The sequence below is a fragment of the Lissotriton vulgaris genome, unplaced genomic scaffold (assembly GCF_964263255.1).
Source record: "Lissotriton vulgaris unplaced genomic scaffold, aLisVul1.2 SCAFFOLD_471, whole genome shotgun sequence".
NCBI lineage: Eukaryota > Metazoa > Chordata > Amphibia > Caudata > Salamandridae > Lissotriton > Lissotriton vulgaris.
In genome coordinates, this window is record NW_028240807.1 from 137,138 (window position 1) to 162,210 (window position 25,073).

Sequence of the window (25,073 nt, forward strand, 5' to 3'; positions counted from 1 at the left end):
ACCGGCCTGAGTGACAAAACCGGCCCCCTCCCCTCCGGCCCACTGGGGAAATTCCCCGGCCCTGCTCATTGGGAAGCTCTAAAAATAGAGGGATGGTGGCCTGCTGGGGACAACAGACTACCATGTCTTGTTTGCTTTTGAGTAAAGCAACTTTTTATTTTTTAAATGCAGCCCTGATTTCTTTAAAGGAAAATAGGAAGTGTTTCAAGAGTAGGCAGTGGTCTGTAGGGTCACTGCCTGCTCTTTAAAAAAAAAAAAATACATTCGACTGGCTTACCACCTATGAAAGTAGGTGGTAAAAATGCGAATGTTTTGCTACCGCGTTTCGGTTGCAAAACATTCATACAGCCCCCTTCAACTCGCTATTAGAAAGGGACGTCCTTAACACTCCCCTTCCTAATAGAGACTTTCTTACCCTTTTTTGCGATTTGGTAATAGATTACCGACTCGCAAAATAGGGTTAGTACATGTCAAAAGGCTATTTAGATGTCAATAACGGGCCCGTTTCTCTGTTTGCGACAGCTAAAACCTTTTGTACATGGCCCTTAGTTTTTTTTGTGGCAAGGAAGTCTTTCATTGTGTGAATGCTAGTACACTCATATGCTAAAGGAGACTTCCGCTCCAATTCAAGTTAAACCCAGTCACTTCACTTAAATAAAAAAAATAAAGCAAAAAGTACACAAAAAGCAAATCCCTGTTACGGATTTAGGTGGATGTACACTTGGAGATTAAAATGCACAGCATTTCACTATACACACATTTAGAATAACTTTGCTCTCCCTGAGGTAGCAGAGGTGTGCAGAAACATTGTGTAGTCAAGTAAATGCCAAGTTTCTAGATTATAATTTTTGTAGGATGTTTGAAGAGACAAACTTGTTTGACATTCTAAGAAATTAATGTTTTAAATATCATGAAAAATGCTCAAAAATAAGCTGAATCTATTTGAACGTATGATTTTGTAAACCACTTTCTTAATGTCTCTACCATTGGGGGTATTATAAAATGTATTTTCAAAGCACATTTCACTCCCTTTGGTTGGGTATGTACAACTCAGTTGTACATATGTTATCTCCCTCAGTAGAAGGAAAGGCCCAGTTGATCCACAGAGATTTGAACTTGTTGCCATGAGGTCCAATAAAGATTTTAGTGGTTCTGCTGAACCATCCGACCTGGCTCAAGGATCACTACCTAATATAAACAAAGAGTAATGTATTTGTATTTTGTGATCAATGTTCCAGAGAAAAAGGAGTAATCGATAGAGCATGGTGAAGTGTGGTTTGCTAACACGGTAATGCACGGACTCCAGTGTGGTACATTCCAGTCTTAATACCATAAGGACAGAAATAACTAATAGGCTACACTGTGTTGTTGTGAAGTATCATTAGGAAACTGATCGATTTATTGTTTACAGCCCGCCCTTCAAGATACGGCGTGGAGGTTGGCCGATGGTGTCATTCAATGCTCTTTCAGGAGGAACGTCCATCTTCCCATGTACAAATCGAGATTTGATCTTGACCACCCTTATTACATATTTGTAGCTGATGGGGACGCACGCGATGGTAAGTTGACTAGGCATTCTAATTCGCCCATTCCTGACAAATTGAAATCATCAGTAGCAGATTATGCACCATTTAAAAAAATAATCGTCAATCTTTTACAAATGCATGGTTTAGCCGAGGGTAGCTGGTGCTCAGGTAGCATCTCTGTGGATTTTGCTGGCTCACTACTGATAAATTTCATGATCAACTCCAAGCTAGCACTCAGACATTTGAAACAGAAAACATAGTGAAATTTGAAATTTGATATTCACATATTGAACATTTATGAAATTGGTGCCTATAATTCAGTAAGTCTTTTACATTTTCGGTTTACTATATGTCTGCAGTGGTCATTGGTAGCTAAACAAAGAGGAATTAAAATGAAAAGGATTCATGATTAACAGTACAGTGACCGGTTAGTAGTGCAAAGTTCAGAGAGTCCCAGCAGTTTACAAAAAATAAAATTGCAAGCAAACCAAAAACATTAACTTGTGTCGAATGAGACCTTCTGCATTTTTCTGTATCTTGCTGCACTTTGCACTTGGGGAAAAAAAGCTATTGTATGAAATTGGGTTATTAGTCAAGAAGGATGACTACCCACCTCGTAGAACAATCACAATCCTTGTAAGAGCGAACCATCAAAGTCACTAAATTAACCTTTGCTCAAACCTCTAGTAGCTATGGCACGGAGCAGGAAGGCTTAATTTAGGGCAAGGTGTAAAATATTTATGCATTACCAAAACAGTAATGAAAGCAATGTTGCGTGCTTATCTAGGTTCCTGATCGATACTGTGACCTTATGCCCCTATTCGGCTATAAATCCATTTATTCCCTATATTGGCATAACCGTTCAAGTGCGATTTTCTGAAAAGTCATCTCTGGCCTCACACGAACAGAGCCACATTCCAGCATGACTCTCTGCTACTTCCTTTGCGACCAATTAGTGCAATGACAGAGCAGCAGTCACTATCTGATATTCCTAGATAACACTCCGAGTTCTTCAACAAGATAAAAACTTAGCAAACCTGGAAATCCCCGCTTGCTATGTTTTGATTAGTAATGGAACTCTAATGAGCAACTGATAACTGTCACTTCCTAGTGACATCTTTAATTGACGTCTTATGTCCAGCAAACTTGCGTCAAACCCGGCACCTGTCAGGTATAAATATTACCAACGTTGCCTTAAGCAATGAGCGAACATGTTGCTGATGCCAGCTGCCTGCATGACCCCGTGTTGGTAACAACTAGCACTCTGTCGCTGCAGCCTGCTATCCTGTGGTGGTGAAGCTACTGATTACCATTATCGCCGCTACAGCGCGAACTGTGGTTCAGTACGCTTGAGGAGCCGTGCAGCCGACCTCTGCGAAGACATCCAGCCCAGCTGCCCGCGGACGCTGTCACCCCTCCTTCCTCGACGCGCTGAAGAGAGCCGCTGCATTTCTCGTGCAGAGAAATCCAGTCCCGGCGCTTCCGGTTTACCCTCGCGGGTGACTGGGATATCGAGAGAGACCCCTGAAGGAGATACCAATCCTCCATCATTCTATTCAGAGGTATGGTGTTGACTAAACCCTTAGACGAGAATTCTTGAAACAAACCTTGGCAAAACCAACTTAACTTAAGCTACTTACTTACTCCCCTTCTCACGTGTTAGGCTTAGGTCAGGCACACTGGGGTAGGCTTAGTTAGAAGCACCAGTTGAGTATGTTAGCCTAATGTATATATGTTTTATTACTTTTAAACCATTGTATGGCTAAGAAACCATATCAATGCTTTTACAGTTCTATTTCGCAATACTTATCTTACTGTACGTACTTTTTATAATAACAGTTATTGCAATTGTGGCAATACATTTCTCTTGTACGAGAAGAAAGACTGTTCAATAAATGTTAACCCTTTATTGACAAACGCCCGTCTCTCTATTCTCTACATCTGTGAAAGTAAACTGCACCAGACTGACTGAGTGAAATCTATGTCTATTGTTTCACACGACCCTAGAGATCGACTCTTGATCTGAGGAGCAAAGTTGTCATGTTGCACGGTTGTTGGAAAGCTGAATCCCTTCTTGTCTGTGCCAAGGAAGCTGATCACTTCCTATGCAGAGAAGAAAGTTTCCAGTGACCTCTGAGCTAGTTGGTAACACAACCCAATTAAGTTTAGCATAGTCAGTGGAGGCCTGGAATATCCGCAGTTCCACGTCGATACTACTGTTTGTTATTCCAATGCGCAGGGCCTAGTGGGAAACTAGGAACTACACTACATGGCGCCCAACGTTTGGTAAGGCGATAAACTAACGCAAGACTTATAGAGTAACTCAGTCGTGCATATTTCACACCCCTTTCACCCGTAAATACTCCAATAGACGTCTGGAGTGGGTGAAAGGTTAAAATCCGCCCGACCTTAGTAGGAAGAGATTCCTATGTAAAGCTCTGGTTTATTCAACGTTGAAGGATACAGTGTTCCAAAATATTGTGCATCTAATCTTTGTCTCCTTGGAGACCTACTCTGCAAACCTCGCATTTTTACAATGCCAGAAAACGGAACCTCTGGGGCCGCAGCAGATGCGACTCAGCAAGGTCCCGAATACACAGACCCGGATGCTATTATCATCCCGGTCCAGTTAAGAAGATCTATAACTTTAAAACTTATAGAAAACGGACTGCCACCTCAAGGTGGTACAGTAATTTTCGTGATAGAGGCTCACGAGTATCGGCAGACAGAGGTATTCTATTCATGGATAAACTTTCCAGCGGTAAACGCTATAACACAAGAGTTTCACTATTACAAAATAGAGGAACCTCCGGATGAGTACGCCCCTTTCGAGGAGGTTGAAATTCCACTTAAATTTCAAGAGCACCTGCTCTGGTTTAATGGCGCCCTAAAACACAATGATCACATAACTAGGCTCGGTCCACTAGGTAGACCAGGAGCCACGTGGCCGGTTCTAGCCAGCTACACACCACATCCTGACATTACAAAAATGTCTAGAGAAGAGCTGTTAGCACAGCTAAACACATTAATAAAAATACATAGGCAATTAGTCCAATATGTAATACGGACTGCAACAGTCCAGCCAGCTGTTAATACACCACAGCTGACCCCTCATCAGGGGAACACAAATAAAATTACACCACAGAACATACAGTCATGTCTTGGTAAAACACCCGTAAAACGGGAACAAATTCCTTTCTGGTTAGCCCAGAAAATCACTCAAATAGAGGCAGTATTTCCTGATACTACCCCTATTGAGAAACACAGAATCTTGACCATCTGCCTTCCTATGGGAATCGCACCACACGTGGAGGACTGCGACACTTGGGGTACAGTCTTTGCTTCCATTTACACAAAAACACACGGTGTTCCGTCTATGGCGGTAATACCAGAAGTGCTAAAACAGATTCAAAATGAATTCGGTCCAGAGCCCGCTTTAAATCTAGGTATGAAATTACTGAAAGACTTCAAGCAGGTCACGGCTATATTATTAGCCAACGTAAAGGGAGAAGCAGCATCTGTGGCGATCCGCCAGAAGTTGAGGGAAACAGATATAAAAGATCCTGTTGAGCTTGCAAAAATCATAGAAAAATGCTATGAAGAATTAGGTAGAGACAGCTTGGGTGGAAAACCAGTTAAGCCCCAACTGCTCGAAAATCCTGAAAAATTATTTATTAAAAATAATTCAAACACTCCTAAAAAGAGCTGGGATGGAAATAAACAATCCACTCCCAAGGAAAAAGTTTTCCAGTCCAGAGGAAGGTCTCCTCGACGGAGGGAAAGAACTCCGACTCGAGAACGCCAGTCTCCCCAGAGGGAGCCCTCTGAGAAAAGATATAACCTTAGAAATAGGGATAATCTAAAAAAACCCGATAGATATCAAAGTATTGATACACGTCCCTCTCGATCTTTTCCACAGAATTCGGAAAGAAGAGGACGGTCAGACCCAGGAGAGCACACCAAGTCCAAAGACAAGGAACCTGCTCAAAATAAGAAATCTCAATTTCAGAAAAAGAAGGTAGCCAGTATTAGAGTAATCAACCATGCCGAGAATACTGAGGACACAGTTGAAAAACGGGGAGTGGGCATTGACAATGTTGGACAGTGCAGCGGAAATCAGTATAGCGCGCAAGATCTTGATGAGTCATCTGGAGACAGTGGACACGAATGAATACATTCAGGTTGAAACTGCCGACGCCAGGCTTAGCGAGCCCCATAAAATATACGAAATAACATTGCGTATGGAGGGTGATAAGACTAGGAAAATTAAGGGTCTATTTTGGGATAAGCTCTCAAAAGGCTATGATATTCTGTTAGCTGAAAAAGATTGGCCCCCGGAGTTTGTCAGGGAGTGCCCTCGTGGCGAAGAAGTGATTATGCCTGCCTTCTCGAATCACATTCCGATTCATAAAAAATACACATATGCAAGGAAATGGGCAGTAGCCCAGGCACCTGCATTGTATAAAAATCATGTAGGATGGGATGAGGATTCACCACCTCACAAAATCCAATTAAAAAGTGAACCAACTGCCCAACGGCAGTATCCCATAAAGCAAGAAGCTAAAAAACAAGTCAGGGAGATCTTAGATCAACTTGAGTACCAGGGGGTGATTGAAACATGCACCTCTCAAATGAACAATCCTTTGTTTCCTGTCTCCAAGCCAGACAATTCAGATCGTCTAGTTTTGGACTACAGACACCTTAATACATGTTGCAAAACTTTTGCAGTACAAAACTCGCATAGTGCAGCCCTAATGAATAACATAGTTAGGAAAAAGTACAAAACGACATTAGACATTTCTAATGGTTTCTTTTGTCAAAACATTGCACCTGAAAGCAGATACTTGACCGCTTTCTCTGCATTTGGGTCACAGAAAAAATTCTGTCGACTCCCACAGGGGTTCAAGAACAGCCCAGGACTATTCTCAGCTAGGGTAACAGAGTTACTACAAATCTATGATGATGAAGCATTGTCTTACGTAGATGATATTTATCTCACAGACGACGACTTGGATACTCATTTGAAAAGAGTGAACACCATTATACTTGGGTTCGCAGCAGAGGGTTACAAATTCAACTTTAAAAAGTCCCGAATTGCCCATCTGACAGTACTGTTCTTAGGGTACGAATTATCAAGTGAAGGGAAAAGCCTAGCGGACAACTTCTTAGAGAAGTGCGCTGTACTCCAAGCTCCAAAAACGCTGAAGAATTTACAATCAATACTAGGTTTTCTGAATTTCGGAAGAACTTACATTCTAAATTACACAGAGAGGGTTAAACCTCTCTACGAACTAATAAAACCTGATTTAAAACAAATCAATTGGACTCAAAAACACACAGAAATTTTGAGATCACTGCAAACAGACATGTTAGCGAAAACAAAATTAGATACACGTGACAACACACGTGATCTTGTAATCCGAGTCATCCCAGGAAGATGCGGATTCACATACCTAACCTCTAATGAGGGAGAAAAGGTACCAATAGCTTACAAATCACATTTGTACACAAGGGCTGAAATAAAATTCAGTTCAACAGAGAAAATTCTAACTGCGGTTCAGACTGCTGTAGCGAAAGAAAGGCCCCTAGCACAAGGTAAACGAATAATAATCGTAACTCCTATACCGGCTTTAGAAGCGGTAACTAAAGCAAGCATTCCTAATGCTAAAGCTTTACATCCGAGATGGATTCAGTGGGTTAATTCTCTTGCTGCAACAGACGTAGTTTACGAATTTGATCCTAACTTAAAAACACAGGAATTTTTACAATATGAATATGAATGTCCTCTGCCAATTGAAATCCTGCCTCTCGAAGAATACGGAAGTATTATATATACTGACGGATCAGCACAACCCGCAGTTGGGGGTAAGCAAGCTTACAGTGCTGCGTGCGCGATTGTTAAAGGTCGCTGGCACAAAGGAAAATTTAGACCATTGGTCACTAAAACACAATCTCTAGGAGATTGCTCGGCTCAACGAGCTGAATTAGTAGCATTTAAGATGGCGCTAGAAAATACCGATCGCGAATTCCCCACACTAATAGTGTGCGGTTCTTTTTATTGCGTACAATCTTATAATGAATACTTGCAGAATTGGGTGGAAAATGGTTTCAAAGATGCAAAAGGTGGCACAATAAAGCATAAAATGCTTTGGGAACAGGTAGTTCTTTTACAAAAAAAACTACAAAAGACTCACGTGATACATACACTGAGTCATCAACGTGATGGCGTTCACGTTGCAGGGAATTCATTGGCTGATGAAGCCGCGAAGGCAGCTGTGCAAACTGCTTCCGTAGCTGCGATAACTCGGTCACAAACAAAAATAGACAGCGATGTTCTACAAGCTGTCAGTGCGTCAGTAAAAAATGATAAGAAAACACTCCCAAAAGGCTTTCCTGAAAAGTACTTGTACTTAACGGATACAAATAATGTTCCTTTTGCTCGAATCCCTGGAGTGGGGGATAGAGTAATTCCAAACAAGGAACACAGACTAGGACTAATTAAAGCGGCACACGAAGGGCTTGCTTCTGCACACGCTGGCGTTTCCGCAACAATATCACTATTAAAACAAAGATATTGGTGGCCTCGCTTGAGAATACAAACTAAAAAGTATGTATTAGAATGCGACATATGCCAAAGGATAAAAGTATCAACAGTGAAACGACCAGCGCAGACACCCCTTCTCATCTCGGATAAACCATTTGCATGCGTTTACCTGGACCACTGTGGTCCCCTACAAAGGGACGGCAACTATAGATATATCATGGTAGCAGTGGATTCCTGTACGAGGTTCATATGGATGTGGCCCCAGCGCTCGGCTGACGCTAGAACGGTTATAAAAGATTTGCGAGTCTTTATCGGCACATACGCAATTACCACGTTCCATTCTGACCAGGGTCCTGCTTTCAGCTCTCGAGCCTATAAGGAGGCCATGGCCAGCATGGGAATTGGGTTGCGGTATTCTTGTCCGTCGCATCCCGAAGGGAATAGTGTGGTAGAAAGAAAAAACCGTGACATAAAGCAATCTATAACAGCGAAGGTATTAGGTTCAGGCGCTGGGTGGGTCAAACATTTAATAAGTGTCCAGACTAGTCTTAACAACATGCCAAGAAATTCTCTAAAAGGTTTCAGCCCATACGAACTATTGTTCGGAATTAGAATGAACGTTCAGGACCTCGATAGTCCGATATCAGTGGTACAAGAAGAAACAACGCAGTTTGATGTAAAAGACCGTTTGGCTGTTTTACAGGAACTGAATGAAACAAGAAAATCATTAAGCAACATAAAGTTAAAGCAACAGCCAAGTACCACTGACGAGGCACCACCCGCAACAGCCCCAGCAAGGCCTGTCTGGATTCCAAAGATTGGGGATCTAGTCAGAGAAAAGATCGCGGTGAAGAAGGAATTTGGGCCTTCTTACAGAAAAGCAGTACCTGTCTTAGCAGTCACCGGAACAAGATCAGTTGTGCTACCGCCCCTTGCTGGTAAAAAGGAGAACAGTCGTGTCTATCGATCTGGTAAAACCACAAGCATGTGGCCTATAATCAACAGTAGGCCCAGTGGACTCCCAAGAAACAACAGAATACCCAAACTTGCAACAATCCAAGAGGTTCAAACTGAAAGACTCATCACATTCGATCAGCCTGCAGTGCACAATGAAGGACTATGCAATAATGCCATGGAACTCGTGCCTCTTGAAACACAGATTGAAACAGTTCGTCAAGAAACAACACCAGTCTACAATGATGTGGCATCAGAAAGTGCTACCGAGAGACAGATTGAAAGAACAATCCCATCAATTGACAGAACTGCCTCTGGTTATTTCATCAACTTCGACAACTTCTCTGAAGATTTAAATGACCCCGAAGTGATGCCAGAAACAAAAAAGTCTTTTAAAGAAAAAGCAACGGAACTCTTTCATCAACTGAAGGAAATCTACCTTGTTTCCCCTTGGCTAGAGTTCTGGTTTGGTCTAGGTGTATTTTTCCTCCTGCTTTGGCTCATCATGGTACTATGTTTGGGAAAATTCATTGAAGGAAAATATATTACAATGGACACAGCAAGTCAGAACATCAACCTAGTCCTGAAACCACACAGATCATCCCACGTGAAGAAAAGAGAACTGTCAACAGTAAATGTCACAGCAATTCCAATACCTGGTGGGGTAGTATGGGAGAAAACAGACTATGAGATCTATGGTCCGGTCGAAATCCTGAAGTATCCTCATCAACTAAAGGTTTCCTTAAGTGACTTTGTGACACCAAGTACATTCTCTGATGATTGGGACTTTAACAGTATTAATGACATGATGTCTGATTTAGTAATGTCAGCTAGATTCACAGATCATGATTATTTACAAGGTTCATCTAGTTATGAGCAGTTATTCTGTTACACCCATTATGGGGATCATTACTTGCATAAATCTGCACAGCCTAGAAATGTTTTTATGTATAATCAATGGGAACATTGTGCTACACCACCTAAAAGCAGTTCTAAAGCATTTTTTGAGAAATTCAAATACTTCTCAGGGTTTAACACCAGTGATGCAGAAACGTTTTATTACAAACTGTTAGATAAAACAGGAATGAAAACAATGCTGACAAATTCTAAATTGATATATTCAGAAGCATTTTATGACAAAATGATGACATTTGGTTTTGATTATTGGAAAAAAATTATTGAAACGAAAACAATTTGGGGTACAAAAGATTGGCAGGTGCAAGGCATTGAAGCACTGTTTAGAACCTGCATGATACCAGAACAAATGTTATTTTTAAATGACACTATACACCAAACATCCTGTCTTGGCCTAGCTAAGAACAAAGACCTTAAAACACCGTCTATACCAAAGCCAATACCTGAAAATGCAACAGCTGATATTGAGTTAGACGTGTCACAAATTTTACATTTCAACAGAACACATCCTGATTGGAAAAAGTGGTTAATCTGGCCTACAGACACAAATAGCTGTCAAGATAGGTTCCTGAATAAAACACAGGGTTTAAAAATGACCAGATTAGACCCTAGATAATCCCAGAGACAACATCCAGGGATTATAACAACATACAGTGTAGGGAAACTCTGCCTAGAATGGCTAACTTCATCCACACTGGCTGAAATTAAGCAACACTTGTCTTTATTAAAAGATGGTGCTGATTTGCGCGACTTCATTCTTGGACCACGCAAACAGCGTCAAAAGCGTTTCATAGCGACCAGTATCTATGCTGCTTACAACGAGGCTTGGAAAGTAAAGCAAATTGAAACTGCTGACAAAATACGAGAAATTGATCGTATTAATTTGGAGAAATCACTTTCTGTGGTAGACAATGGGTTAATGACTCTGTCTTCCAGAATATATTCTTTGGACAATATTGTATCCTCTGCCTTTGATGTGATAGACAGAGATTTGCTAATGTTACAACATGGCCAGTCTCAATTACGCTCTATTATAGAATTAGGCTGGACGCTGCAAAATCTTCGTTCAGGCTATGTGCCTTGGCGTTTAATCAACACAACGTCATTATTTTCCATTTTTAACCTTACTGATAAACAGATCAGTTTGGCACAGAAAGGAGCAGACTATACAATCTTGAGCATCGAGAAACTTGAGAGATTACCATTGACAATGTCAGAGAGTCCTGTCATTGAATGGATAATACACGGAACTATCACAATTCCGATAACAACTTTCCGATTTCATAAATGCCTTGAGTACATACCTGCTGGCCAATATGAACAATTGGGTAAGGGATATGTAAAATCCGAATGGAAATTACCATACACTCATTCTTGCTATAGTGACAGCGACAAAAATGTATTTCTTAGTGGTGACAACTGTAAACACTCACTAAGCGGTATACTTTTGTGTCAGGGTATTAATTTACACGGAGCATGTGATGGAAATTCGAACAACCTTTCATGCCACCAGCTAGTCACACCTGCAACTCAGATAGAGCCCTTCTTTATGCAACTCGCAAACGGGAGTTACATTCTTAGAACGGATCACAGATGTTGTGGCCTGACGCCCGGAAAAAGTTATCTAATACAAGTAACGTCCATGGTCAAATGTTGTATGCAAGCATTGTTCCCGAGCGGGCCTCCAGACATAGTGACTCCCCTCTGGCCTCGTCTGAATCTCTATTCTATACGAATTGATACATTAAGCAAAATGAAATCTGTGCTTTTACAGACAACAGTGCCTATAACGTCATCTAAAGGGACGTATGATCTTCTAGTCGCAAGGACGGCTACTGAAGTCCATGACCTTTTATCAACAAATTGCCCCGTGCATTTCGTGGAAATGTTCAGCCAACTCCTTAACATGTCTAGTGCAACAAGCATCCCAGGCATATTTAAGACAGTCTTTACGGGACTGCTAACACCCTTCCAGGCAATTTTGGGAATCTTTCCTAATTTTGTGCACTCCATCTTTGGTGGTATACCACTATTTTTGGGACTCATCGCAGGGATTCTATTTTTGACCATCCTGCTACGTTATGGCAAGCCTCGGCTCAGACATAGCTCCCATGGGAATGGAAGAGACAATCCTAGCAATGCGCTACAGGGACAGGATAACTAACGTCCTCGGATTGGCCAGGCTAAGAGATCTAAACATGACCTGGTTCCTTTCATTCAGACCGATATGGCAAAATTGCATTTTACCTGTGCTACGGTGTATGCTTTGCGGCGAGGAATGCGTGTTGGACATCTGTCTTTCACTTCCATCAGCAGTACCAATGGACGTCGATACTTTGCTAAGTCCAATAACGGCTCACGCATTGTGTTGTCCCCAGCGGCTACCAATCCTGATGACGGCATTCGTGGAGACTCCTGTACTACAGCCAAGTGGTAACAGTGGAGCGAGTGACAAAAGCAACATCATCCAGGTACAACGTTCTGTGAGCATTGCTGGTCCTGCCTTCGATGACAGCAATCATTCTCACACCTGCCAAGTTACAGCGCTATCTAATTTGGTTGAACTATCACCTGATTTTGTAGACCAATTCTTTGCGAGCCTGTCTGATACGATGTTCTCACCCATAGAGAAACAATAACTTTTGAGAAGCTTTCCGACACACAGCGTTCCCATGAACTCTGAATTCGGCCTTCAGTTTTGATCAACAAAAACTGCCAAGTGCTTTGGAAATATATTTTTCTTTGAATTGGACAATTTTTTCTAAAATTGACCTTTTTTGGCACGAACAATTCTTTGCTTAACGTAAAAACTATTCTTAGAGAACAGAAGCTTCACACTTCTATTTCTAAACACATCTAGAGACATAACAACATAACACCAGCCTCTAGCACACATGTTATTACAATGCATTTTTATGTGATGATTTATCTCGCATTTCTTCTGTCAGAGATACTTCATGTGTAATTCCTTTTGCATAATCGTTCATTGACTTCATATGCAATAATTTTTTGAATGATTACTATGCTTTAAAAAACGTACAGTAGCTAAATTCCATGTATTACAAGTACGCCTTTTTCGAATGCATTTGTGTATTTTGGGGTGGGCAATGTTACACATGCATCTAATTGCTTTAGTTTTAGTAATTTTGATGGACATGTATACGTGGAGTGGGTGTTGCGTGCTTATCTAGGTTCCTGATCGATACTGTGACCTTATGCCCCTATTCGGCTATAAATCCATTTATTCCCTATATTGGCATAACCGTTCAAGTGCGATTTTCTGAAAAGTCATCTCTGGCCTCACACGAACAGAGCCACATTCCAGCATGACTCTCTGCTACTTCCTTTGCGACCAATTAGTGCAATGACAGAGCAGCAGTCACTATCTGATATTCCTAGATAACACTCCGAGTTCTTCAACAAGATAAAAACTTAGCAAACCTGGAAATCCCCGCTTGCTATGTTTTGATTAGTAATGGAACTCTAATGAGCAACTGATAACTGTCACTTCCTAGTGACATCTTTAATTGACGTCTTATGTCCAGCAAACTTGCGTCAAACCCGGCACCTGTCAGGTATAAATATTACCAACGTTGCCTTAAGCAATGAGCGAACATGTTGCTGATGCCAGCTGCCTGCATGACCCCGTGTTGGTAACAACTAGCACTCTGTCGCTGCAGCCTGCTATCCTGTGGTGGTGAAGCTACTGATTACCATTATCGCCGCTACAGCGCGAACTGTGGTTCAGTACGCTTGAGGAGCCGTGCAGCCGACCTCTGCGAAGACATCCAGCCCAGCTGCCCGCGGACGCTGTCACCCCTCCTTCCTCGACGCGCTGAAGAGAGCCGCTGCATTTCTCGTGCAGAGAAATCCAGTCCCGGCGCTTCCAGTTTACCCTCGCGGGTGACTGGGATATCGAGAGAGACCCCTGAAGGAGATACCAATCCTCCATCATTCTATTCAGAGGTATGGTGTTGACTAAACCCTTAGACGAGAATTCTTGAAACAAACCTTGGCAAAACCAACTTAACTTAAGCTACTTACTTACTCCCCTTCTCACGTGTTAGGCTTAGGTCAGGCACACTGGGGTAGGCTTAGTTAGAAGCACCAGTTGAGTATGTTAGCCTAATGTATATATGTTTTATTACTTTTAAACCATTGTATGGCTAAGAAACCATATCAATGCTTTTACAGTTCTATTTCGCAATACTTATCTTACTGTACGTACTTTTTATAATAACAGTTATTGCAATTGTGGCAATACATTTCTCTTGTACGAGAAGAAAGACTGTTCAATAAATGTTAACCCTTTATTGACAAACGCCCGTCTCTCTATTCTCTACATCTGTGAAAGTAAACTGCACCAGACTGACTGAGTGAAATCTATGTCTATTGTTTCACACGACCCTAGAGATCGACTCTTGATCTGAGGAGCAAAGTTGTCATGTTGCACGGTTGTTGGAAAGCTGAATCCCTTCTTGTCTGTGCCAAGGAAGCTGATCACTTCCTATGCAGAGAAGAAAGTTTCCAGTGACCTCTGAGCTAGTTGGTAACACAACCCAATTAAGTTTAGCATAGTCAGTGGAGGCCTGGAATATCCGCAGTTCCACGTCGATACTACTGTTTATGTTATTCCAATGCGCAGGGCCTAGTGGGAAACTAGGAACTACACTACAGCAACACATAATCCCTACCAGATTAGAAAGAGAGTGAATGTTTATAAATAAATTCCAGCAAAAAATAAAAATCCAGTAGAGAAACAGAAGGTTACCTTAATGAAGTTTAAACTAAAAATAGCACTAAAAAGCATTAAGCGCCAACCATAGTCAACTTGCTGCTGTAGACCGGACCTAGATGAGATTTGAGTCCAACTTTCCTGGAGTGCAGTGCTGTGCAGATCCAGAAACCATGTTAGATCCGGTAGGGGTTTTCCCTTGATATCAAAAGCAAATGGAAGTCCAAAATCTTTAGTGAAGCAGGGCAGTTGGCTGTAGCAGAAGAGCGCTCCACAATGTCTGATACCGGTTGGATGCACTCCTGGTGAAGCTATTGGTTTTGGCAAGAAAAGCTCAGAGAGGGAGAAATATGAATTTCACAGTCAGGGAAGTCATGTCGCTGTCCAAATTCTGTTGGTGCCTTTGTCAGGTTAAGTTTTCTGCATTTGCGCTTGGACACTTTTTTGGAACTCTGAACTGTTCAGCGGGGCAAGGCTGTAGACTAAGAGCAACCGGTCCAGTCCAGTGAGCTCCTCTCACTATGTAAACAAAAGGTCTAGTCCTCCTCTGTTCTTCATCAAGTACAGAAAGTGTTCTGAAGAGAGTGCAAAGGGGATGCCACATCTATGCCTGACACTAGCTTGTGGGTGGGGGGACTCTTAGCCCCTCCCTAACTAATGTGATCTAAGTTCACTCTGGTAACTTTGACCACTTTTGCAGCAGTTCCATCTGCCCTACGGCACAGTGCCCTTCATTCCTAAAATCCTAAATGGTCAAACTCTTCACCAATGGTGTGGCCTGGGTAATGAGAAGCTCCTCCTTTGTGGTTACTCCAAACTAGTTCTGGGGGTAGGTCCCCTTCCTCTGGAAGCGGTGCCTGCCTGACTGGAGTAACATAACAAGGCACCTGTCTGTGTGTCATCTGAAATCTGCTTGTGATAGGAGAAGCCTTTTTGAAGTGAATTCAGTTCTTGGGTACTGCCCAAATTGTCATCCTGCTAGATGAATAAAAACACTTTCCCAAACTCAGAACTTTGTGACACCTCAGGCAGTTTTCAAACCTCATTCAGAGGATATGAATCTGTTAGGCTACAGTTGGAAAGCTCATGTAAATTAGCCTTTAGGAGTTTCAAGCAGATAAGTTAACTTTCTAAAACATATTTTTCTTTAATATGTATCAAAAATCCAACATTACCATTAAGTTGGAGGTTTGGTAAATATTAAAAAGAGTTGTTAAATCTGGTTTCTAGCAGGTCTCTACCGAGAGATCTCACAATTAATATTCACTACTGCTTCCAAATGTTTCTTGACGGGCCAGCCAGCTCTCCTACAGTGAAAACCGCTTTTAGTTGTAAGTACAGGTTAATATTTACGTTTCTTTTTTCTGCTAATTTTCAATGTCATGCACCCTGCATTGTGGGCTACAAGGCCTACTAAGTGGTGACTTTTTAATATTTATAGACTTGCCAAAAAGAGTTTATTTTGGCAGGTAAGATTGCAGGTTTTACACTGGTCCAATCAGGCTGCAATGGTAGGCCTGAAACCATATTTGCACTGTCACTGTAGTGGATGGCCCATAAGGTGCTTGAGTCCACTAGGGCAATTTAAATTCGTACATATACCAGGGACCTATGTGCAAGATAAGTATGCAAATTAGGAGTATACCAATTCAACCATGTTAAGAGGGGAGAACAGGCACATTACTACTGGTTAGTCGGGGTAAAGTGCACATAGTTCTCCTATTTATTACTGTATCTTCGCACTCCTTAAAAAAACAAAAAAACACCTGAAAACACTTTGGGTTAGGGTTAAAAAAGTCTGCCTCGGCAGGCCACTCTGTCCTGGCCTTTCCCTTTACAAATGATTGCTGTCCGGGGCATTGCTTTAATTTGCTCAGTGGAGCACATCCAAACTCCCAGAATGCATTGAGTTGTTCAGTGAAACCCCAGTACTGCTAACCACAACATGAGTCACCACACAGATTGAGGTGGCATCCCTCCTTTGGGTGAATAGAGCAGTTGCATAGGCGACGGAGAGCGTTTCCCTTAGAGCAGTGGTTGCAAAACTGTGCTCCAGGGCTCCCAGGGGAGCCATCAAACCTAGCCATAGTAGCCGCACACCAAGCACTTTAATGCATTTAATGATGAAGGGTCTGTTGGCTTCAGTTTAACTAATTAGACTTAAACGCATGATGTCGATGATTTCTAAGTGACGTGCCTAAAGCTGTAGATGTAGTCCTTAATTAATGGGATGTCGAGGGAGATAAACTCCATATTTCCCTTGATCCCAACACTCCCAAAGTAAGAGGAAGATGCCTGATTTATTTTGTTAGACTCGTTAATAGTTTTGTTTTTTCTCAAATGTATTTTACACCAATGCAAGTTATCAGGAAAGTACAGTTGTCCTGTCTATTAAACACACTAGGTAATAATAAGTATTGCCATTTGTACTTGAATCATAGGTACTTCCAGTACACACTTTTCAGATGATCTGGAAGACCCCGAGTGGACTACAGCATGCCCTATTAGTTTTTGAAATGTTTTGTTCTGATCGTGGTCTCGAGGTCAATGTGTCGAAGACTAAATTTATGGCTTTTAACCCGCATAGATCTTTTAAAGGCAGAATATGCGTGTACAATCGCCCATTGGACCGGTAGGAGCGTTCACATATCTGGGGGTCCACATACAGAGTAACCTAAAGTAGAACCAGCAAATTGATCTGGCAACACTCAAGCACAGGCAATTGGCGGGAGCGTTAGGTCTAGAGCATAAGAAGTCACTCACCAAACCCATAAGACCGGTGCTTCAGGTTTATGACTCGAAAGTGGTCAGCTCATCACTCTATGGGGCTGAGCTATGGGGGTTTAAGAGTACGAAGGAACTGACTGTGTCCGAAAACAGGTTTCTACGTAGCATCACCAACCTCCCCCAAAGTACACCATTGTGCCCACTACACTATGGTCTTGGAAGAAAGTTCCTTTTAGACATTGTTAAGTTTCGTCCGGTATTATACTGGCGCAGGTTTTGGATAACACCGGAACTAAAAGTTTATGCCTTAGGCTTCATGAACATAATTAAAGCAGACCGCTTTCATAAGATTAGATGGCTCCGGGCTATTGGAGACATTCTGGTTGACCTTGGTCTGAAAATGCTCTGGGATGATACGTCTGCGGGCAGTTTTCCTTCTAAAAAGAACTTGAAGGAAAAATACTGGGAGAAGATATCTCTCCATACCTTGAGACATAGTGAATCAGCCAAGTTGACAAGCACATTTCTAGAATTCAAACATATTCCGCACCTTGACCCATACTGGGGCATAATGGCAAAGCCACTAGATAGGAAATTGTATTTCCATTTGAGGGTGGACTCGCTACCCTTAAGGTCTCTCGTCAAGGTGGTCTAATCCTACTGACAATAAGTGCCCCACCTGCCCGGCCCACAAAGAAACAGTAGCTCACATGCTTTTTTCCTGTCCAGCTTATGCAACTCCCCGCCGGGTTTGGCTGAGACCACAATGTAAGCTGCTAGGCAGATGCAGAAGCGCAGAGGCCGAAAGGATTATACTCACAAGCACTTCATACACCACTCTAACAGCTGTTGCGAAATATCTTGGGTGTGCATGGGCAATAAGGTCAAAATTAATGTCATCATAAAATTCACACTATCATCTGTAAATACTGACTTTGTGCTGTAGTTATTTCTAGTCACCTGCTATCTGGTTTTGTTTTTGCGCTCGAGCCTTTAGGCCCACAAGAAGAGGGCACCGTGATGTGACCACTAACCCTGGGCATAATACTACGCTACGCTAACGAAGCATGCAAAGTTTTTACTAATTCGCACATTACACACATGCAAAGTTTTTACTAATTCGCACATTACACGTAGTACAGTAACAAAACCGTGCTTAATCACGTAGCGTAGCAGCTAAATCAACAACATCCTCAGATGCTTTGAAAAAGCTATTTTACATGCTTAAAAGCATATAACCAATTCACAAGAGTGAACTTTTACAATGAAAACATTAGGTAATGAGAGAGGTGATGATTTTCGGGTCCCCCCCCTAACCTAGGGGGAGGACCAAGCAGATGCCTTGAACAGAAAGAGCATAAACAAAAAGCAGATTTTGTTGAACTTCAGTGGTGGTCCCATCCAGCTTAGGACCACCCCAAGCAAAGTTATTGGCAATAAAACAATCCCAACCAAAGGCCCTGCAAAGCACTTTGGGACGAGATTAGCAGTGGGCAGTGAATATTATAGTATCCAATATCAAAATAATTCTACAAAGAGCTGCGGTTCACCTAATCATTACTAGATGTCCCTCACGAGTCGAATGCAAAGCATATAAATTATTCTTACATCAAGCTGCAGTTCCACTAATCGTTACTAGATGTTCCTCACGAGTCAAATGCAAAACCATTGAAACCCTTTCATCAAGCATTTGCATTTGACTTGTGAGGGACTTCTAGTAATCACCAGTTGAACTGCAGCTCTTTGTAGAATTATTTTGATATTGGATACTATATAATATTCCCTGCCCACTGCTAATCTCATCCCATAATGCTTTGCAGGGCCTTTGGTTGGGAATGTTTTTTTGCCAATAACTTTGCTTGGGGTGGTCCTAAGAGGATGGGACCACCATCAAATTGTTCAATAAGATGTACTTTTTTGTTTTAAAGGCATCTGTTTGGTACTCCCCCCTAGGTTAGGGAGGATCCCAAAATCATCACCTCTCACTGCTTGCTAATTTTTCAGTTTCACTTTTGTGAAAGTACTATACGCACTTTAGCATATAAAGATAGAGATACCTATTTTATCATAACTGGCACTGTGCAGGATGCCATTTGCTATTATATTGCAATTTATTCTCAGTGCAGACAAGTACTCAGTGTCATCAGCTACGCTGCGCCCAGCCTTAGTGACCACCCTGTTTAAAATCAGGCATAACCATCCTACTTAGAATTGTTAGATTTTATCTTTTTTATCATTTATGGAGATTTTAAACGCTTAGTTTTAACGAAAGTCGACATATGTATTAATTGTACCTTATGAACTGGGCTTTTATGTAATGTTGGAAAATGTTGATACATGCTTTTATGATTATATGTCGAATAAAGCATAACAAATTAAATGAAACACTTTTCAATACACACACCTTTCTAGACAGGCCTGCTCTCTCTTGAGGAATTTATTTTACATGCATGGATTTGTAAGCCATTTTAGGGAGGAGACGAGCCACCATGCTGAGACAGGTGTGTTAGCAAAACACACACACATGATGGACTGAATGCAGAGAAAATCAAGCATTCACCCTAGTCAAGAGATCTGGGTTAAATCAATTGTTCTTTTGCTCACCATGCCACCTCAGTTTAGACCCAGCCATATGCAAATCAGTCTTGACCTTGTACATCCTCGGAACAGACCAGCCTTAACTGCCAAGCCAGGTCCTCCCTGGACCGGAAAAAAGCATGCTGGGACTGGTTTCGTGTCATCAGCCAGGCTAGCTTGAATCCAATGGAGCAGTGAGGCTGGGACCCCCGCCTAGGCATACCAAGTGCACATAAGGCGAGAATGCAAAAGAAAAACTGATAATGAATGGAATGCAGAGCAAATCAAACATTCAGACGGGTGTGTTTGCACGTATGACATGGATAGAAATGGAATTGCATGCATTATTCTTCAAGCGCCGAAACACTTTGGTAATGGGGCCTACATGCATATCGGCACTATCTAGCACTGTAAGTGGTATAAAAAAGTTTGAGAGGATACTCAAAAAAAGGCATGGGCAAAGAAGTGTAACTAAGAATATTTTATTAGAGGCGCCGCATTAGTAATACAAAATACCCTGTGTAGATGATTATAATACCTTCATCAGCTTCATTCCAATTATTTTCAGGGAGAAAAAATGCAAGTACTCCCGAGGCTGGGCTTACATCCACCCCACCCTCCAAAAAAAGTAACAATGGGGAGCCACGGGCAATGGCTAATGGGTCAAGGGAGCCGCGGGTCAAAAGTTTGGGAACTATTGCCTTAGAACTTTGGGCATTCATTTTGATGATCTGTACAATTGCCTTGATATGTATAGCTGGGGAAACCCCAAAGAGGAGCAGTGGGCAAAACATCAGTGATTTTGAAGTGGAGTTGTGTGGGAGTGTGCTTGGAGTACCCTTCTACATACAGATGAAGAGATGACCCTTCATTCTTCAACAACAGTTGAGCAGGTAATGAAGATTTCAAGGTCCTCTCTAAGAGCACATTAAAGAGGTTGAGGTTTCTAATGCTAACAAGCCTCACAATATATTTGTTCACTATAAGGTTTAAGCTACAAAATGGCGTCCAGCAGTAACGGCTCCTCCGCTAAGGCGGAGGAGCGTCGCCACAGCTCAATGTTTATCATCATTTTATTTTTCCCGTACTGGCCCAGTTGCGTTTTGTTTAAGGGGCGGGACTGGTCTGTCTGCCAGCAGTGGTAGGAGTGGTAGGTTTGGCCGGCCTTCCTGGGCCGACCAAACAGGCATACACACTTTGCATGTTCTCCACTGGCTGTAAAACACAGTCTGGGTGGGAAACATGCACAGGCTCCCACTCCCTGTCTGAGTGCCGAACCATGGCACTTCGACCAATCAGAACGCTGCAATAAGAGCAATGTGATAGATTAGGGGTATCTGGGAGCCTGTGTGCTTCCTGCATTGCCAACAGAAGAACAGAGAAGAGGCAGCAGCATGGTAAGTGGAATTTTCTTCCCTAATTTTGACAGAGAAGCAAAGTAAAATGGTTACTGTCGCAATTTATATTTCAATTCGATTTTTCTATTTTCAGGAGCTGGGGGCTTGACCTCCATAAATCCTTCTTTGTATGTTTGGTTAGCTGCAAACCTGAAATAGATTGCCTATTGCTAATAAATGAAAGGACAAGCTTTTATTGCTTAGTTTTTCATTGCCACGCCATTGCTAACACCATTACTAATAGATAACTCTCACGTGCAGCCTTTTCACTAATCAGGTCATATGCTATTTACATTGGTGTTTCAGTTTGCACAGATTAATAACAACATCGTTCCTATTGGTTGCCAGAGTGAGGCAGATCTATTCTTGTACCGCCAAAAGCGCCTGTATGAAAGCAAGAGGTTGAGATGGTGTTTAACTTTGCTGTTCACATTTTTTAATGCAGTTAAAGTAAGATTCGTATAACTAGAAGCGTTGCACCGGTGCAAAAAGTGGAACTAATCATTTACATGCTTTTTTTATATTTTATTTTTTTATTTTTTTTGCAGCATGCTTACTATGGCCCAAATCAAACTGTTTACATATGCATTTTATTATATAAAAGGGGTTACAACCATTCCAATTCATAGGAATATCAAAAGTGGTGCAAATGGATGTGGACTTTTTTCCCCTGTCCCTTCTTTAGGCAGGATGCCCCTCGCATTGAGTGAATGAGTGACCTGTATTCAGTCATTTCCAAGCAGACTGAATTATGGAGTTTTGACTTTCTAATGCAGGACCATTTAGTTTTCATTTCTTTCCTAAACTTAAACTAGTCATAAGGAGCCGAATTTCAGTAATGCTTTCCTAAAGGGAGGAGAATTAAGGAACCCACATTGGTGAATATAAGAGCACAGGAGGGTGCTCACCGCTTGGACTTAGAGATGGAGTAGTTAGAAAATTTAGTTGTGCAATAGGGCAGGGAGTTGAAAGCAAGGCAGGTTTTTCTGAGGAAATATTCAAAGTATCTTCTTCTACATAAATAAACCTAAAAAGAGAGCGGTCTTGAATAGAGGAAATAAGATTTGTGGGGTTGAGGAGGAGCTTAGCGCGCATCCAAGATGGTCGCGTGAGCACAGGGCTCCCCGGACCCTCGCCACCCTTCGCAATCTATCCTGAAGTTATCCTGATTTCTTGGACGGATTCCTTGAGATGAACCTCGGCTGAGTTCATAACTCTTTTCAAATCTTAAATCGGACTTGGGCAACCGAAACTGTGTCGATCTGAATTTTTTGGGCCCACCGGGAGGCAAGCCAGGGACTGGGCGAATCGTGGATCCGGGACGGAATCGAACAACAACGGCAGTGGGGTCTCTTCAGTTGCCCCTTCATCACTTTCGGTTTCGTTTCTGGATCCCGACACGGTCTGATTGTGAGGCCGTATCCCTCGGCTCGGGGCCATTCCAGCCTCCAGCTAATGCAACCACTGCCCTAACTCTGCAGTCGTGTGGACCACTTTTGTACTTTTGTTTTGGCACCACGAGCCGACTTTTGGGGTCTATTGGTGCCCGGCCTAACGGCGGCCATTTTCACCAGGTCTCGCGGGCCCCTCTGGGGCGCATCTTCCAACATGGCTGGTAAGGGTGACGCCGAGAAGCGGAAGACGAAAGCACCTCTTCGTGGGGGACTGGTCCAGACAAATGTCATCGATCGCTACACTCAGCCCAAAGGATCCCCTGGCCTTTCCAGTCGTACCCCAGAGGATGACAAAGAAGACCCTTCCGCCCCTGTTGATCTGTCCCTGCAGGACATCATGGGCGCCATCTCTAATATGAAGGAGACCATCGGTCAGCAATAAGAGGGACTGGCTCGTAAAATCGACACGGTCGCCACCGATGTCACCCTGATCAGGGCCGACCTGTCCAAGACCAATGAGAAAGTGAAGTCATTGGATCTGAAGACTTCCAGCCTCACGACCGATGTGTCGGAACTTCAGACGGAAGTTGGTAACTTGAAATCGGCCAATGATGTGATGTCCCATCGGCTTGAGGAGTTTGAGAACAGGGCGTGACGCAAAAACATTTGCGTCATAGGAGTGGGAGAAAATCCTGAGCCTCACTCGGTGGATCTCCTGGTCGAGGATCTTGTCCTGAAACACCTTTCTCCCTCGGAACTCAGCAAGTTTTTCGCCGTGGAGCATGCACATCGAGTGCCGGGTGGAAAGCCCAAGCCGGGCGCTCCTCCGCGGCCCATTATTGCGAAACTCTTCCACTTCAGAGATCGGGACGCGATCCTACAGGCTTCGAGAGTACATGGCCCGGTGAACTTCGAGAACTCCTCTGTCAACTTCTTCCCGGACTTTACCCAACAGGTCCAGAGACAAAGAATGGATTTCCAGGGGGTAAAACGACTGCTTCGGGACCTTGGTATGAAGTACGCTATGCTCTTTCCTACTAGGCTTCAGTGGAGTATGAGGAGCGGACTTTCTTTTTTGATCGGTCGGACAATGTAAATGACTGGCTGGACACCCTACCTGGCCGAGGTGATCAGACGGAGCACCCTGGCGGTGCCGAAGGTGGTGAGCCTACGCGGAAGTGACTTTTTTGGTCCCTGACCTCCGAACATTAGACCTTTTTCAGCTGGGTTCTGTTTCTTTCCTAATATGGTTCAGTGCGGTTCATGTCTGGGTGGCGACGGGCCTCTTTCCTCCTCCGGGGTCTTTTTGTAGAGTGGGGTTCTTAGAGCGACAGGCACACTGCATGTTGGGGTGGCATTTTGGTCTATTGCAGGGGTGCAGAGAGGGGGGGAGTTGTAACGGGAGTTGGTTGGGGGGTGGTTTGGGAGTGTGTTTTTTTCCTTTCAAGGCGACAAAGTGATCTTTTCCATGCTTCAGGTGTCTGGCTCTGTGTGGGGTGACCCATGCTTTACTTGTGGGGATGGGGGGGTAGTGGGTTGAGGTTGGTATCATGGAACGTCAATGGATTGGGGGATCGTATCAAACGGGGTGTTGTCTTGCAATATTTGCGTAGTTTGTCTCCTGATGTGGTACTCTTGCAGGAAACGCATTTGGTGGGAAATGTGTGTCATGCTTTAAACAGGTGGGGTTTCCGACTGGTTGCGCACTCGGGGTTTACAACTGGTTCTAGAGGGGTTGGTATCTTGATCCGGTCTTCCCTCTCCATCGAGATAGATAGTGTTACCCTTGATGATAGAGGGCGCTACGCGGCCATCACCGGTAGGTGGGAGGGTAAAACTCTTTCCTTGGTTACAGTATACATTCCCCCCGGTCTCCAGACCTCTACTTTCTCTGATGTTGGCCGGATGATGCTGGGCCTCCCTGACAGTCTCCTTCTTATGGGTGGGGATTTTAATTCTGTGCTTTCAGGCAGGTTGGATCGCCACCCCCCCCCCCCAGGACGCTTCCCACTTCCCAATATTGGCTTGGTGGGTTCATAGACACTTTTGGCCTGGTGGACTGCTGGAGGTTATTGCACCCGACGCAATGTCAGTATACCTTCCATTCCGGGGCTCATGGGAGTCTATCCAGGCTCGATTATGTCCTTATGCCTGCGATCCAGTCTTCCTATGTCAGGGAGATCAGACATTTGGCCTGAGGTATTTCTGACCACTCTCCTTTGTGGCTTAGCTTTGATACGGGGACGCACGCCGCGGGGGGGATTGCCCCTATCAATCCGTGGTATCTGCGCGACCCCAAGACCC

The 25,073-nt window shown here is 43.1% G+C and overlaps 1 protein-coding gene across 1 annotated transcript in view; it reads left to right on the top strand.

The window, feature by feature from the left end:
- Window positions 1-25,073, top strand: part of LOC147672863 (ferric reductase 1-like) — a 184,475-nt gene that overhangs the window by 44,684 nt on the left and 114,718 nt on the right. Inside the window, exon 7 of the mRNA XM_086947966.1 lies at window positions 1,412-1,559. Within this exon, the coding sequence (XP_086804092.1) occupies window positions 1,412-1,559 (148 nt within the window). The remainder of the gene's footprint in view (window positions 1-1,411; window positions 1,560-25,073) is intronic.